We start from the raw sequence: 16,315 nt of genomic DNA, 5'->3' as shown, positions 1-16,315 counted from the left end.
TGATGTGAACTGCATGATCTAAGAATGACCAATCAAAGACTGCTAAATAGGACAATGCACTGTATATGTGTGCAGCGTCCAAGAAGACCTTTGAGGAGGAGATGGAGTAATGAATCAGCTCGTGTGCAGGCGATGTGGAGTTTTACATCACCAGACCGTGAGAGATAGTGACGGCTTGGGGCGGCCTTCATCCAGCAGTGGATTGATCATGCCTGATGATGATGATGATAGTGTTTAAATGCAAGTACATCTCAAGACATTGTCCAGAAGTCGTGGGAATAGTTATTCTATAGAGGAGGCGGTCAGTTGCAAGCAGAGGAAACATCAGGTCCTGGAGCCTGCACCTGAGCTGAGCTAGGAAGTTAACAGCACGGATGCCCATGGGGTGGGAGTTCCTGGCTGTGAGCGGCAACAGACAACAGCGAGCAACATCCCACTGTGTCCACTGAGATAAATATAGCCCGAGTTTTTGATATAAAGCGTTGGTTGTTGAAACAAAGATCACGTGAAGGAGAATAAGGTGACACGAGGGGGGAGTGGTGGGAGAGTTGCGTGGAGGGGAGTAGAGTGAGATGAGAGGGGAGAGGTAGGCAATGGTAAGTCCATTCCTGAGTATAGTGAGTACGAGCTTAAAATGAATCCAATATTTAATTGGGAGTCGGTGGAGGGATTGGAATATGGGGGGGGGGGGGTCTTGTTTATGGGTCTTGGAGAGAAATGTGGCAGCAGCGTTGGTAAGTATCTGGAGGAGGTAATGATGAGGGATTTGGAGAGTCTGTTTGAGAGGGCTGTAGTTGGGTGCTTGCCATATCGCAGACCCTGCATGAGAATGAAGGCATGACCCCTGATGCCACTGATATTGCAAAATCCATAAATTAAGTTTGTCATGTTCCATAAAAGCTTTGATGTATTGTTTGTTCAAAGTAGTTTGTAGTAATAAAATACCGCAAATGTGAAATTGTGATGTGAAATGAGCGAATTTAATGAAATATCTATTTTCTGTGCCGAGCTAGTATACTCAATCAGGGTTAACTTGAGATAAAAGTATTTATTTGTAAGTGTTCCTTGTCTACAATACTGTACAATGTAGAAAAGGTAAAATGATACATTTCGTAAGGATAACAATTTGCATGTGTTCAGAGCTTATATGCAACAACTGATAGTAATCTAGTAAGTTGTCAAACCACCGCTGCATGATGGTCTCATTCCATGTGTCTCGACAGCAGATGAGTTTGACCACAATTTACCACCATGGTCAGCGTATCTGCAAATATTATATAACTCAAAATTAAATTGTGGTCACCGAAATTCTGCATGTGTTTTTTGTTGTTGTTGTTAAACAATTCTGTATACGCTATATATATAAAAACTCATGTTGTAATTTACCCAATGTGACCTACTGCGTAAACATGTGCATTATCGGCAATCGATCATTAAAACATCATTTTTCAGAGTGCACTGATGAAAAAGTAATCACATGTCAGAATGATTTTAGAAATGCACACACATTGTACATACGCGGTGTGATGTTCATGGCCCAGGGAACCAAATTAAATTTCCGTTCGTCTCTTATTTTATCAATGTCGCAGAATGTCGCAATTCAACTGCAATTTAATCATTTAATTATATAGTTTCATTAAATTTGACGTATATTTCTTATGTACTGTTTTTGCAGTGTTCCAACAGATGGCTAGCGTTTTACAATCAAGGTTTTTTGGGCGAGATCGCGTAAATATCAATGTCGTTAACCCACCACCACTGGAAACAGCCAATTCGTAAGGGTTGTCACGTAAACTAAACGTGGCAATCAGTGACTACTTCGCCCAGCCGTCACGTATATGATAATGAGGTATCATTGGATGCCTCACAGGTTTCATCCAGATGTTGAAATGTCCGCAGTGATTTGATGTTCCGAGGCATCACGTTGCTTGTACATGTGACAGATGGCTGTGCTAAACAAGACCCTTCTGGTTCATGCCAGACGCATATCTCTCTAGCCGACAACTAAATTGCGCTCAATACGCATGATCTTAGAAGCTGAGCTGAGCCTAGTGCTTGTATGGATGACCAGCATACACAATATGGGCACCTGAGGATACACAAGCTAAATTGTTACACTGTACTGCTATGCTCCCTGCCTTCAACGAGTGCTGACCAGCATGATGAAGTCGAGTAGAAAACAAACTTCCAAGGCCTGCACGGAGTGGAGAGGCCCTCATCCAGCAGTGGAATGACAATACATTTGTATATATATGTAATTGAGTCGAACTAAACTGAAGTGTAATGTGAATTTGGAACACACTGCAAAATGGATGTTCTTACCACCATAAATAATATTCATGACCTTTGACATGGAATTATGTAGCAATCCAATTAAAGCCTCATTAATGACAGAGCAGAGTAATTAAAAAGCAAGGAGACCCAATAAACGTCATTAGGTTACAGAATTGAGATAAGGTGATGAATATTGCACTGTGGTCTACGTGAAATAGCTTGCGCTCAGAATAAAAGCAGCGTGTGAAAATATGCAGTGTGGGGTGAGTGGGTAGGTGAGTGATTGGATGAGTTGTTGTGACCTGCGGGGTGGTGTGAGTGAGTGGGTCGGTGAGTGATTGGATGAGTTGTTGTGACCTGCGGGGTGGTGTGAGTGAGTGGGTCGGTGAGCGGTTGGATGAGTTGTTGTGACCTGCAGGGTGGTGTGAGTGGGTGAGTGGGTAGGTGAGCCGTTGGACGAGTTGTTGTGACCTGCAGGGTGGTGTGAGTGGGTGAGTGGGTAGGTGAGCGGTTGGATGAGTTGTTGTGACCTGCGGGGTGGTGTGAGTGAGTGGGTAGGTGAGCGGTTGGATGAGTTGTTGTGACCTGCAGGGTGGTGTGAGTGGGTGAGTGGGTAGGCGAGCGGTTGGACGAGTTGTTGTGACCTGCAGGATGGTGTGAGTGGGTGAGTGGGTAGGTGAGCGGTTGGATGAGTTGTTGTGACCTGCGGGGTGGTGTGAGTGAGTGGGTAGGTGAGTGATTGGATGAGTTGTTGTGACCTGCGGGGTGGTGTGAGTGAGTGGGTCGGTGAGCGGTTGGATGAGTTGTTGTGACCTGCAGGGTGGTGTGAGTGGGTGAGTGGGTAGGTGAGCGGTTGGATGAGTTGTTGTGACCTGCAGGGTGGTGTGAGTGGGTGAGTGGGTAGGTGAGCCGTTGGACGAGTTGTTGTGACCTGCAGGGTGGTGTGAGTGGGTGAGTGGGTAGGTGAGCGGTTGGATGAGTTGTTGTGACCTGCGGGGTGGTGTGAGTGAGTGGGTAGGTGAGCGGTTGGATGAGTTGTTGTGACCTGCAGGGTGGTGTGAGTGGGTGAGTGGGTAGGCGAGCGGTTGGACGAGTTGTTGTGACCTGCAGGATGGTGTGAGTGGGTGAGTGGGTAGGTGAGCGGTTGGATGAGTTGTTGTGACCTGCAGAGTGGTGTGAGTGGGTGAGTGGGTAGGTGAGCGGTTGGACGAGTTGTTGTGACCTGCAGGGTGTTGTGAGTGAGTGGGTAGGTGAGCGGTTGGATGAGTTGTTGTGACCTGCAGGGTGTTGTGAGTGAGTGGGTAGGTGAGCGGTTGGATGAGTTGTTGTGACCTGCAGGGTGTTGTGAGTGAGTGGGTAGGTGAGCGGTTGGATGAGTTGTTGTGACGTGCAGGGTGGTGTGAGTGAGTGGGTAGGTGAGCGGTTGGATGAGTTGTTGTGACCTGCAGGGTGGTGTGAGTGAGTGGGTAGAATGAACAGTGTGGGTGAGACGAGACAGTCGGTCTGATAGACCGAGTCCTCAACATTGATGTTGGAATCGAGTGAAGCTCACAGGAACAGTCATCGTGTTAGTAACGATAGAAGAGCGATACGGAGGTGACTGACCACCGATGAGATAATGTTGCTTGGGAACTCGCCACCATCACGTATTAGTCTTCGAAAGTAGTACTGGAATTAATAGTTTCACAAATATTAACACACACTTGTAATATTTGCATAGTGGTTACATTTCATTGACGATCATGTATTATACATACAATAAATCCACAATTACTGAGTTGAATTAAATAATACGTAATTACATAATCTTCACCACAAATAAAAAAAGCGTTGGAATGCTAAAACGATTCAGTCGAACCGACAAATGAAAACCACATGATGAGAGAATGTTTTAAATAAGTAAATTTATTCGATTACTGTACATTACAGCTTGTAACTTTTGTGCTATTTGGAATATCAAAACAAGATTTGAGAGATATATATACGTTTATCTGTACACATTTTTTGTCCTGGCATTCTAAATCTTTCCAATGTGCTTCACACGTGTCTCCTCGCATGTCTTATTTTCTATGGCACAAACAAACGAACGCAAAAGACTTTGCCGGCTCGACGAATAATCAGGTCCCGGCCACGTGAGCTCGTATTGCACTGTGGGACTGCCAATTTTCACGGCAGCATACTAACGGAACCCCCCTCGAATTATTTCTCGCCTACACGAGCCAAAAACCGAATGCCCCATTGTTGGCTGGGATACTCAATAAATTAATGGACAATAGAGAAGTCAAAAAAGTTCAATCGTTTCAGAAATACAAGATATATTTTTTTGTATATGGTTTTAAGCATTAGCTTGCATCCATTGTACATATTTAGCAGATTGACTTGATATTGCTAAATAACGTTAATCACTTCTGAAGTTCATCATCGGTACGCATTCGATTGAGTATTTCAATAGTTTGAAATTATTCTTTAACGACAGTGTGATGATCCGAATGCAATGAAGGAATTTAATCGGCGCGGGGAGGACGTAGCCACGTGGTTGAATTTGCGCACACCAATCACCTCTACCTCGTGTCCGTGGCACTCAACAGGACGCAGTCCCCCCCCCCCCCCCCATTTAGTCATTTTAGAACAAAGTGTGTAAGCAACTCTAACATATTACCTTCAACCTTTAACAGGCCTTTCACAATGCTGGAACGTTCCAGATTATACTTTGGTTGGGATAACACTGAATGTGGCTTTTCTTCGTCTTTCTATACGCATAACCAACCATAGCACACACTTTGACAAAAATAATAATACATATAATACAAGTGGACAGAACATTTGAATATAAGAAAACATCATTCCAGACATATGCTTGCCATGTGGTACAGAAAAAAAACACATTTAATACAAATATCTACTGGCATCAATTGTGTATGCAAAAATGTGTTTTTTATATTCTTATGTATTGCACACAATATAACAAGCATCACAAAGCTATACATTTTTTGCTAGTGTTTTTTAAAATCTACAAAGTGCTCATATTTATCATGTTTTTGCACATTATTGCAATATTCCAAAAAGTCCACTGCTCCCGTTCGTTGTTGGAAATGCAACGTGCAAACTCAGTGAATTCAAACTCCTTTTATTTGAAATGCTTATGTTTTGTTCGGCTGTTGAACTTTGTACGATAGAATTTCCACGTGTTACCTCTTCCCTTATATTGAGCACCAAATCAGACGGTCAACTTCGGCTTTAGACACTTTTTTTGGAATCCCCCGTCTCTTTATAAATCACTAAATATTACTTTGCAGAAGGGAATTGTGAAGATTATAAATGGTGTTGCCAACACAGCTATGCACGGTGTTGCATATCTTAAGTCAGACTACCAGGCCATTGTACCAAACTATTGCAGTACGTTTCGTGTTTAGTTTGGGCCAGCAATTCTCAAACTCCACAACCCAGGATGATGAATTCTCACGTACTTTATTTTACACATTCAGTCGTGTTTTACATGCCCACCGCTCATCCTCATGAATAACAATTATAACACAATTTTGATGAATGGTAAACATTGGAATTTGCAAGATTGGTATTTTGGAAGTGTAAAGGGCTTCGTTTGCTATGGGCAAAAGTCAGTCTGAAGATGTCCTGATTTCATTTACACCAAATGCCACTTGGTAGTTGGAAGTTCCTTATTCCACTTGAAAAAACAATGTGTGAGCCCTGTTTGCTAATTTAAAATAAGTTATCTCTACAGACTTGTCTTTGCTGGTCACAATCGTTGCTGAACTTAGTGGATGTGTGACGTTTACAGCCAACAATTCGTATTTCATGTTGGAATACATTTGCCACGAAAAGGTGCGAGGACTGTTAACGCTCGGCGTGAAATGCATAAAGTGTAGAGAATTAAAATTCCAGAATTGAATTGTCCCGAGTTGAACAATTAGTGTTCTCGTGGACCCAAGAAAATTATGACAGACATAAATACGCTATACACATCCCAATTGTGTGGTACTGTATATATAACATGGCTGGAACTGTGTCATTTGCAGTCATGATATAGGAGAAGGCATTCCACTGCCAGTGTCCGATGATATAGGATGTATCCAATAGAGATTAAGTGCACCTGGAGTACTGGCAGGTGTGTTTTATTTTTAGTTCAGATAAAATCCAAACGGACAGGGCGATTTAGAATAGCGTAACATTAAATAACATCATACACCACAATACCGTACGGTATTTGGTAGTTTTGGTAAACAAAAAACCTTGCCGTCACGTGACTAGCTGCTATCTAACGCTTAAATACACGTGAAACAATTTAATTAGCTTATTTTATGCTCAAGGCAGAATCACCATTCAAAAAGGTAATTCCTACTCAGCCAGCTGAGTAGTATTTACCTTTAAAATGTAACTGTGTAATCATTTACTCTTTAAAACAGGATACACTTTATTTGGATTGCGATGCATCAGACATGGACAATGTGCTTGGAATATGCTGCAAGGCAATTTCTTTGCAATGCTGATTTTAACCTTCAATCAACTTCGATTAGCATGGTTGGCTACGCACGGTGCGAAAGAAGTTCAACATACATACAGTATCATATACAGTATATAACCCTCTGTATAACCATTTCAAATGTGATCAGTTTCACTCTGACATTAAATGTATGCGTGACACATTGAATCTGTGACAGTGTAATTGCCCGTTAATGTGATTTTTGAAGATGTGATATAATATGTATAAAAGCATGTGGTGAATTTCAGCTCTCTTTCTATGCCTCAAAGACAAAGTTCCCCCGTATAGCCTTAACAGGCTGCTGGGGCAAGTGCTGTTAGCGAGCACTTATTAAAGCCGGCACGGCACACGAGGGGGTGGGTGGCCAGCACCACGCCCGGCCGCCTTCGTCTCCCCAGTGGCGATGTTCACACACCGCACCAGGTACTCATTTGAGGCTGTGTCGACCTAGGGGAGGCCCAGAACCGATTCAGATAATCGTCACCGGCGTTGGCCGGGTTCGCTGCGCAGCGCTCACCCGCTACACTACCGCTCCCCATTTGAATGCCTCACACACATGAACACAGTCCCATGGGGGGCCGCTTGTTGTTAGGTCAGGTACGTGTGTTGCAAAACGATGTCCATGCTGGACACTATCACGCATCGCACAATGCTAAATGTGTATAACCCCATTTGCACGCACGCCACGTTTCAGATCTACAAAGTAAAAAATTAAAACGAGCGGTTTCACCAACGGAGGTGGATTTTCAAAAGGCAGGCGTTTAACCACGCCATGACTAATATGTGCTGCACAATGATCAAGCCAAGGGATGGAACTCGCCCAAGCACACGTCCACTGAGGATATGGAGTGATGAAATCAAGTTCATGTGCTCGGTGGATCGTTTCATCGCAGGATCGCGAGAGGTTTTGCAGTGGCTTTGGGATGCATTCATCCAGCAGCGGGTTGGCCACGGCTGATGATGTTGGTGACAATGGGATTAGTTTAAATTAGCATCCCTTTTCTGCCTCCAAGGCGTTGCTACGTAACTTCAACCGGAAGCATTGGCTTTCGGTTGCCGAACAAATACATTGGAAGGTCGCACTCATTACACACCAAGTGCTTGCCACAAATGAACCACAATACCTTGCTGATCTCGTTAAAGAGCATACACCATTACGCAAACCTCAGTCATTCTCGCAGCGGCTTTTGGATAACCATCGAACAAAGACATCAGATGCGCTTCTGCGGCCGTCTGGAACGCTCTTCCTTCCGATATTAGGAAGCTACTGGGGGCTATGTACTTTTAAATCTAGATTTTAAAAATAATTATTTACAACTGCTTTGTGTTCAGTTTGTTGTCCTTTCTCTGCACCTCCAATTAGCACGGTTGGCTATCTAAGGTGCGAAAGAAGTTCAACATACCTACAACTATTAATATTTTAAGCCTCGGACACGTAGCTGAGCATTTGTAAATGTTGTGGGTTTACTCGCCAACACACCGGTGTGCTGAACTAGTCACGAATTGGCATGTTTTGTTTACTTGACAAACCTTACTAATTAGCTGTGCCAGGTGGCGGCGGGTTTAACGACACATTTATCTTTAAGCAATCTAACCAATGGATAGCCGAGCATGATCTGCTATCGACTGCAATCGTTTTTGTTGCTGTTGTTGTGTCTTCTCCAGAACTCGTACCAGACCTGAATTAATCTTGCAGACTTCACAGCGAAAGCAGTGGACGGAGAGGAAAGAAAACAGTTTAATCAACACTCTGCCTGCAGCGCGGAAAGTAATTGCATGGAAACGTGCACGAAAATGTACGGGGGGGGGGGGAAGTTTTTTGTTGCTGCGACCACGGTTTGTGCCCTGTGCGAATGTCTTCCGCGTAGACCTCGCGTTGTTCGGCTGTCGACATAACTGCAGCGGTTTTTTTTAATGTTGTCTGCCCTCTCGTTGGACTTGTTATTCATTTGTGACCGAAGCACAGCAAAGGGGAATACATTCGTGTCATGGGTGTTGGGTAATGTGGCGGGGCTTCCGTAAATGTGCGATGGTGTTTCAAATATATGCATTTGAACAACAACAAAAACCCAATGCAATAACGACACAGCACTGTACTAGTGAAGTTTACAAAGGTCCTCGAAAGAATAATTAGACCAGAATAAAGAAACGTCAAATGCAAGTTGTTTAGTAAGATACCATATACTGTATTTCCTTTAGAACACATACCGTAATAGTTCAATAGACATTAATCGCGACCTCTAATCTCATGCTTTAGCATTTTCTGGTCATATCAGGACCATGCAAAAGGTTGCCTTGGCTGAGTGTGAGCCCCTTGCTCTTTGACCTTTGACCTCACACAACGTACGTGTGTGTTCCCGTCGAGTTTGCACTCACGCAAAGATTTCGCGAGACACGACCGCCCTTGATAAAGTTCCCTTCTTCAGCCCTTGGCCTCCGATAAACCTTCTGCACCTTCCTGAGCTATCGCGTTTTTTTTTCAATTTCCAGCTGAATAATATTATCAGATCACCTTTTAAATTAGAGTTATTTAAATCGTTTGTAATATAAATATTCCCAGCCACTTTAAATGATTTAAGTATTCGTTCAATTTTTTTGTGAACGTTTAAATTTTTAACAAAACATAACATTTTCATGACGTATAGCTTCCTCGTTGATGAGCCCGAATTGTATCAACACCGAATGCACTTTTAGGTTGCCAATGTCCAGCCGTTAATCAAACCACACACAAACACGCCATCATTGCCACCGCTAACTTCAGCCACAACCAAGTGGAGTTTAACCGAGGGCGTCCGGCCTTGGGCAGTGGAACGTTGGGAGTGCGCTTGAGGAAAGAGCAGAGGTGTCGTTCACGGTCAGGCTCTCTCTTGCCCCGCCCACCCTCCTCGCTGGACCCAAATTGACGGCACCTCGACGTCAAAATGTCAGGACGGATGCCGTGAGTGCAGTCGCCACACAAACATCGCTTGGCACTCGAGATCGGTTCCTTCAAATGCACAGCGCATCATGTTGTCTCTCCTCTTGCGGGCGGCTCTCACTGGACATCCTGGCATGGCAGCCGATGATGTAGCTCGGTCGACGGCAGAGGATATCGGAAGCAGGTCCCTATGCTGTGAGTGTACGCGCATCGCCTGGCTTGCACCATTTTTCTTTTCCCTGCCCGATCGCCTGACGACCGGCCCAGGGTTCTCGCTGAGGATTATACAGAGACACTTGAGCCTTCCAAGTCCTCTCTTAGCTCTTCGGGAGCTTATCTTGTGGTTTCATTCTGGGTAGAGTGTTGGCTTTCGAGGACTCTGTGAAATACAACACAATAAACGGGTATGTTTCATGACCGGCTGACACAGAATAGCATAAGAAGTGAAAGGGCATCTTTCTCTCATACAAATTCAGTGTACAGTAATTGGCAATAACTACAGCGCAGAAAAAATATTTTTAAAAAGAACAATGTTCTGGCTTTTAGGATTGTGTTTATTGGCAATGAAACCGCTGCTTATTACATTATGTAACTTTACACCATACTGCATTTTCTGCATCTGATGTAGTACTTTGGAGAGCATAGCACATGCATTTTTACAAACTTTTATATGCCCTCCGCGAAATTACCCTTGCTCTGACACTGTCTCGAACCACGGTAAAACTAAGCCACTTAGGCGAGAACTAATCCATATCAGCAGGAAAGGGTTACCGCACATTCCTGCAAGCAATAAGAGCATTTGCCATTGTGAGAAGCAAATATGAAAAGTAGCTGTTTGTACCCAGGAGCGTGGAGTTGGCTGGCAGGGGGAAGGGTGGCAGCTGGCCTAAGCCGGGATTCTGCAGGGTGGCGGCGGCCGCGGCGGCGGCAGAGTTGAGGGGAGTGGGAGGGAGGGAGGAGGCGGCAACAATGCTGACGATCGGGAAGGGATGCGGGGGGAGCACCCGCACGGCGTCTACGGGAATGTGCGGCTTAGCGCGCGAAGGCGAAGAGCAGCCAGCGGCCCGGGCGAAGCCGCCGCCCCCCTCCTTAGCTAGGACCGACGATCGCTCGCACAACTGCGGGAGGGCGTGGGTCCCCTGCGGCACCTGCTGCTGCTGCTGCTGCGCCGCCTTGTGAGCGTACTGGCGCTGCTGTTGCTGATGATGCTGCTGCTGATGATGCGACGGCGGCGGTGGCGGCAGCCGCTCGGCCCGAGCCGACCGGGGACTGTGCGGCGGCGCCTGGGCCGATTCTGCCGGCGACGCGGCGAAAAGCTGCTGAGGTTGCGCTACGAGCGGGGCCGCGACGGCCGCCGCCGCCGCCGCCGCCACGCACGCGGCCACTGCCGCCTCGGATTGCTGGGAAGCCGAGCGGCCTCGACTCGACTGGGTGACTGACTTTCCGCGCAGCGAGCCGAAGATGGTCCCTAGTCGGAAGGAGGACGAGTTGGACAGGCGGGAGTGCGAGGAGGCCGTTAGGCTGTCCGCGTCTGCCGTTGATGCCTTCCTTGGCGGGGTTGGACTACTCATTCCAGGGCTCTACAGCGAAACAATACAATTGCACTACTCTTAGAGGTGGCCCAGCGCTTATGACCGTGGGCAAAAAAAAAATAACAGATCAAGATTTCATGACTGACGTTAACCAATTAATGCACCAGTCCTGAGGAAGTCTCCTGTCAAAGCCATGCTAAAATATATGTATTTGATGCACAGACGTGACTAACAATGGTTTAAAAATCGATGCTTCCAGTCAATATGAAGTTACGCTAAAACGTCATCAGAGTTCTTCATATACTACCAGCATGCAAGCATACGTTAGGGGTGAAATGTGTTGTACTTCAGCAGAGCAGTGAAGTCCTTACCTCTGCTTGACCATCAAGTGTGCTTATACTTCCATGCCGTCCCCGCTTTCCTGAAAACGTAGCACAGAATTCGCTCTTAATGGATTTCATTCATAGGATTCTGCTGTGGTGTAACGGTTAGTGCACCTGCAATGCAGAGGCTGCCGGTTTGATACCCCAGTGCAGGAGCTGAAACAATGGACTGGCAAAGTTTCTTAAATCCCTACACCTCTCTCCACCCAGTAGAATAAACGGGTACACCACAGTGAGGCGATCGGCAGGTTGTGCGTGGTGGTTTTAAAGCGTATGTACGTATGTCACACTTCTTTCGTCGCACCGCACGTAGCCAACCTCCATAATCGGCGGTGCGGGGGGAAAGGGGAACAAGCGAAGTGTGGGCACTCCCACCCCTTTTAAAGACATCTCACCGGCGTGGAAGAGTAGGCCAAAAAACATTCCCTCCAGAGAGGCTCTCTAGAGGGAGCACTAGAGAGCCCCTCCAGTGAAGGTACCTTCACATAGCGGTGGCGTGAGCAAGGAATTGCAGGGATGCACCTTTACTTTTTGACATCTTTGATATTCCAATTTACAGTAAAACCTTGGATTGCGAGCATAATTCGTTCCGGAAACGTGTTTGTAATCCAAAGCACAACGTAGATCAGTTGTGATCACGTGACGCTCGGCAGACAAAGCGTATACGTACTACTTGTATTGCAAGACCCTCGCTCGTTTATCAAATTAATATTTATTTTAAAAATATGCTCGTCTTGCAAAACACTCGCAGACCAAGTTACTCGCAATCCAAGGTTTTACTGTACTTGAGTCACCGGCACCTTACCCATGCGTATTAGCACCGTCTTGTGGAATTCATTTTTCCATGCTGCAGCGTTTAATAACTTTCTCTTACTCATTGTATTCTAACTAATTTTACTGATCCGCGTTTAGTTTTCTTAACTCTGCATTTTTAATTCGTTGCACTGGATAAACTGACATTTACTGTTTTTGCCTTAAAAAAAATGATTCCATCTGTGCTTTTTGGCACCATGTAATGAGATGGATGAATCGGGATGGGTTGTGGCATCTCTGCGGCCTCTGATTGGATGATTATTCGGTTCTCTACCATAGTCATGACCGTTTACATTCATGCGAGAGGAGCATAGTACGACAATAATTCGTCAAATCAGTTTTGTCTCCTTTTTTGGACAGACGAATGAATGACGTATTATTCTATGAGTGAACCATTTCATTTATGTGTATAGAGCTAAAAAATAAATGGGTCTGCTAATTTTCACTGAACAGCTGGTTCCTCTTCCTTGGCGATGTCTATATTTATTCCATCTGGTCTGGAAATTGTCCCTGATTTCACTGCGAAATGGCAGTGGATACCCCTTCAAGTGCGATGAATGGAACACCCTCCTCACACGTGTATACGATGTGTATTATTTGCTATGCATAGCTGCATAGAAATCCTACAGTAATATTATAATTGTTTCCCATCATGTATTATGGTTCCATCTTTCTATCCAATGGCTACTCTTAAGATATTTAACAATCATCAAGTCCCTTTTCTGCTTTCATGCTCAGATTAAGACAAATTTTTATTGCATAAAAAAAAAATCTCAATTATTTCCTTCACTATTTTCTAAGTGGTTTTCAGAGTTCAATGAATGATTGTTTTTAAATTTTCCATTTTTCATTTAGACATCTTTACTTTCTTCATCATACTCTTTGCGGTTTGAGATATCTTGTTTTCTACTTAAACATTTTTAATTTAGTGATCTAATTATTTAAAGTGATGATAACCATTCCATCATTTTAGTTCTATATTAATTTTAATACTTTGCTAAGGACCAGTCTGATCCATCAGCGATATCTTTGACGAGAACTGTCTTTGCTGTAATTAGTTCTGTCTTACGTTAAATCAAGCAAAACGAATTTAATTCAACTTAAAAACATTGTATTCTGACCGTTTCAAGTATCGTATATCAAAATATTAATTGGCAAAAGAGTTATACCGCAATTGTATTTAAACAAGCAGTACCTTGGCATTCAAGGAATTTATACATTCACTTGCTTAGCAGCGTTGGGAATACATCTGCAAATTTAAGACTGAGGCACCTATAAGCCAGAAATGCTCAACTGAACAATCGATGACTACCTTGCTACCAATTAATGCCCTGGGTAGCCCCATTCAGCCAACCATACAGCAATGCTGCATTTGCTTCTCTTGACTGCTGATGCACAGCAGCGCTGCAGGAGTTGTGACACTTGCAATGTCCTTGTCGAACCATCCCTCATCACATATGCGGGGCAATGTGCGTTTTGCTCATGCCTGGGGGTTTTTCATCCCACCCCCCCATGGGATTCTCCTCCAGAAAACAGGTAATGCTTTTTGGAATCAATCTGCTGCAATACGCACGAGGAATTGGATTAAATGTGTTTCAGATAACAATCTAGTATTTATTTATTATCATTATTTGGAATGATGTCTCCGCGGTAGAGCAATCGGACGGTTGTAACTTCAAATCTCGGTTTGGGAATTGTCTCAGCCCATCATCCCTCTGAGGTAGATATAATTCGTACGTACCGCTTTGTGGAAAAGTCAACCGTGGTTGAATATACTGCCCCTCCCCCCACCCGCAAGAATGTGGGATTTCCACCACTCCCTCAGGGCTATTAAACAATATGTGAGCTACACCTCAGTGCTCATTTGTGCACAGGGCATCACTTTGATGTGACCAATATGTTGGTACGCAGTGTCACGTGTGGTTAATAAAAAAATAAGTAAATAAAACAGGAACAAAGAAAGGTGCCTTTCCAATTAAGGAAAAAAAAAATCTGACGCTCATATTGCAAAAATATATTTATTTTATAGTCTTTCTATTTTATTCAGCTCAAGTGCCGAAGCTGGGTGGATTGTTACATCACAGGATCGTCAGGGTTGGTGATTGCATGTGGAAGCCTTCATCCAGCAGTGGAGTGGCCATGGCTGATGATGACAATCATTTATTTTATGCCATTCTAGGTGATGCCTTGTCGGAAATTGCCATAACATCCTCAATGTCCATCGCATACAGCCACACACAATCCCGCTTCTCCCGTATTGCACCCAATACACCCTGGAGACAACATCAGGCATCTCGCCCACGAGCCACAGGGGTTGATCAGTCACCACGTGACGTGGTTTTTTTTGTAAATGCACAAATGGCTGAGCTTTTTTTTTACACACTTTGAGTCTTGTTTAAAACGATTAATAATATTGCACACATTGTATGAAAACTTACCATCGAATGGAACTTCAACTACTTTCCCCAATTAACATAAAAGCTTTCTTTTAACTTGGGGTTTAATATGAATAATAATTGAATGAATATTGGGCTCGTTATAATATAAGCTTAAATATTATTAATGCAACGTTGCATCAATGTATCGTTCACATGTATTCTTACACTGAAGACACGTGCATTTGTTTGTGTAAGATTTGATTATTTACCACGTGGTTCTCCTGGATAAATAAATTTTCATATAAAAAAAATAAATCACACCTGTGCCTATATTAAGTGTGCTTATATGCAACTTCAACTGTACTATTTATGCATCGTGTATGTTAATGTCACATTCGTTCACACGAAGTGTACTATTTATGCACAGCATTTGCAAAGTACGTACAAACGTCACGCAAGCGAAAACCTTACAGACGAGATGAACAACGATCGAGAAACGACACGAATGATGCAGCAAAAAACATGACGGAAAGAATTAGTTCAGTGATTTCAACCACGACTGGCACTTCATCGAACCACTGGGAAAAAAGTCAGGGGAGTAGAGCGGGTAGCATTTGACTGCCATACATTTCTGCACAATAAGCCACTTCTAGTTGAGCTATCGTTTGTCGGGCCAGGTCGCTTCTGAAAGAAAAAAAATCTATATAGCTCAGTAGGCCTTACCTGGTAAAATAAAAACTGTTTTTTTTTGTTTGTTTAATTGGTGGGTTTTGCGGGGAAAGAGTGGTGGGAGGGGTAGCTGGCTGGGGAGGGGGGAGACATTACTATCATTGAGGAAAGGAGTTTGGGGGTATGGGCATGATGATGTTATAATTCCTAGGCAAATTGCCATTAGTGTAGGATGTGGGATGTCAGCTTTGCGTGACAGCAGGTGCCGCTACCTCCGTCGGTGAGGTCCCGCAGAGAGCTACTCAGCGCACTCCTCTTGAGGGCCTCTCCGCCCACGATGCAGCTGTCATCCAGGCTGCCTCGGGGCATGCCCCCGTTTGTCGCCTCCTTCCTCTTCCCAGCATGCCCCTGTGCTGACGTCTGCCGCATGATGCCCTTCTGCTTCTCCAGCTCGACTAGGCATAGGGATGGATCGGTAAGTCATTTGTGAAAGAGAGACAGAAAGAGGGAGAGAAAGAGAAATAAGAAATCCAACTGCCAAGTTCACGCACAAGGGCATTGAATCGTGCCGCTTTGTGTGGGAGTGCTAATCCAATAAGACGTGTCCCTGTGAGCCGGGTCAGCACACGGGAGCGCGTAAGGAACTGCGCACTCATTAAGTGACTGTTGTGTTTTGCTGTTGCCTGCAGAATTCTATAATTGCAGAGGAAATGATATATAAAAAATACACGTACATTTGACCAAAATTGAGAACTGTTCTGCCTCGTTGCACCTGTTTCATAGCTTATTTTCGAGAATGTATGTGAAGTGATTCATAGAGATGCACACGGTCCACTGCAGTTCCTAAG

The 16,315-nt window shown here is 44.4% G+C and overlaps 1 protein-coding gene across 7 annotated transcripts in view; it reads right to left on the bottom strand.

Moving 5' to 3' along the window:
• Nucleotides 1-4,161: 4,161 nt before the first annotated feature.
• The window catches only part of LOC116949342 (IQ motif and SEC7 domain-containing protein 1-like), a 267,850-nt gene continuing 255,696 nt past the window's right edge, over nt 4,162-16,315 (bottom strand). For 6 of the 7 annotated variants that reach the window (XM_032966536.2, XM_032966537.2, XM_032966539.2 and 3 more), the window contains 4 exons: nt 15,740-15,922; nt 11,596-11,645; nt 10,841-11,272; nt 4,162-10,071 (listed from right to left, as the gene is read on the bottom strand). In XM_032966536.2, the coding sequence (XP_032822427.2) occupies nt 10,039-10,071; nt 10,841-11,272; nt 11,596-11,645; nt 15,740-15,922 (698 nt within the window). In that variant the 3' untranslated portion in view covers nt 4,162-10,038. The remainder of the gene's footprint in view (nt 10,072-10,840; nt 11,273-11,595; nt 11,646-15,739; nt 15,923-16,315) is intronic. The other variant, XM_032966541.2, reaches the window with a different exon arrangement.

The sequence above is a fragment of the Petromyzon marinus genome, chromosome 36, assembly GCF_048934315.1.
Source record: "Petromyzon marinus isolate PM22_M1 ecotype Great Lakes invasive population chromosome 36, UKy_Petmar_22M1.pri1.0, whole genome shotgun sequence".
NCBI classification, from domain to species: domain Eukaryota; kingdom Metazoa; phylum Chordata; class Hyperoartia; order Petromyzontiformes; family Petromyzontidae; genus Petromyzon; species Petromyzon marinus.
This window is presented reverse-complemented; position numbering and strand designations above follow the sequence as displayed.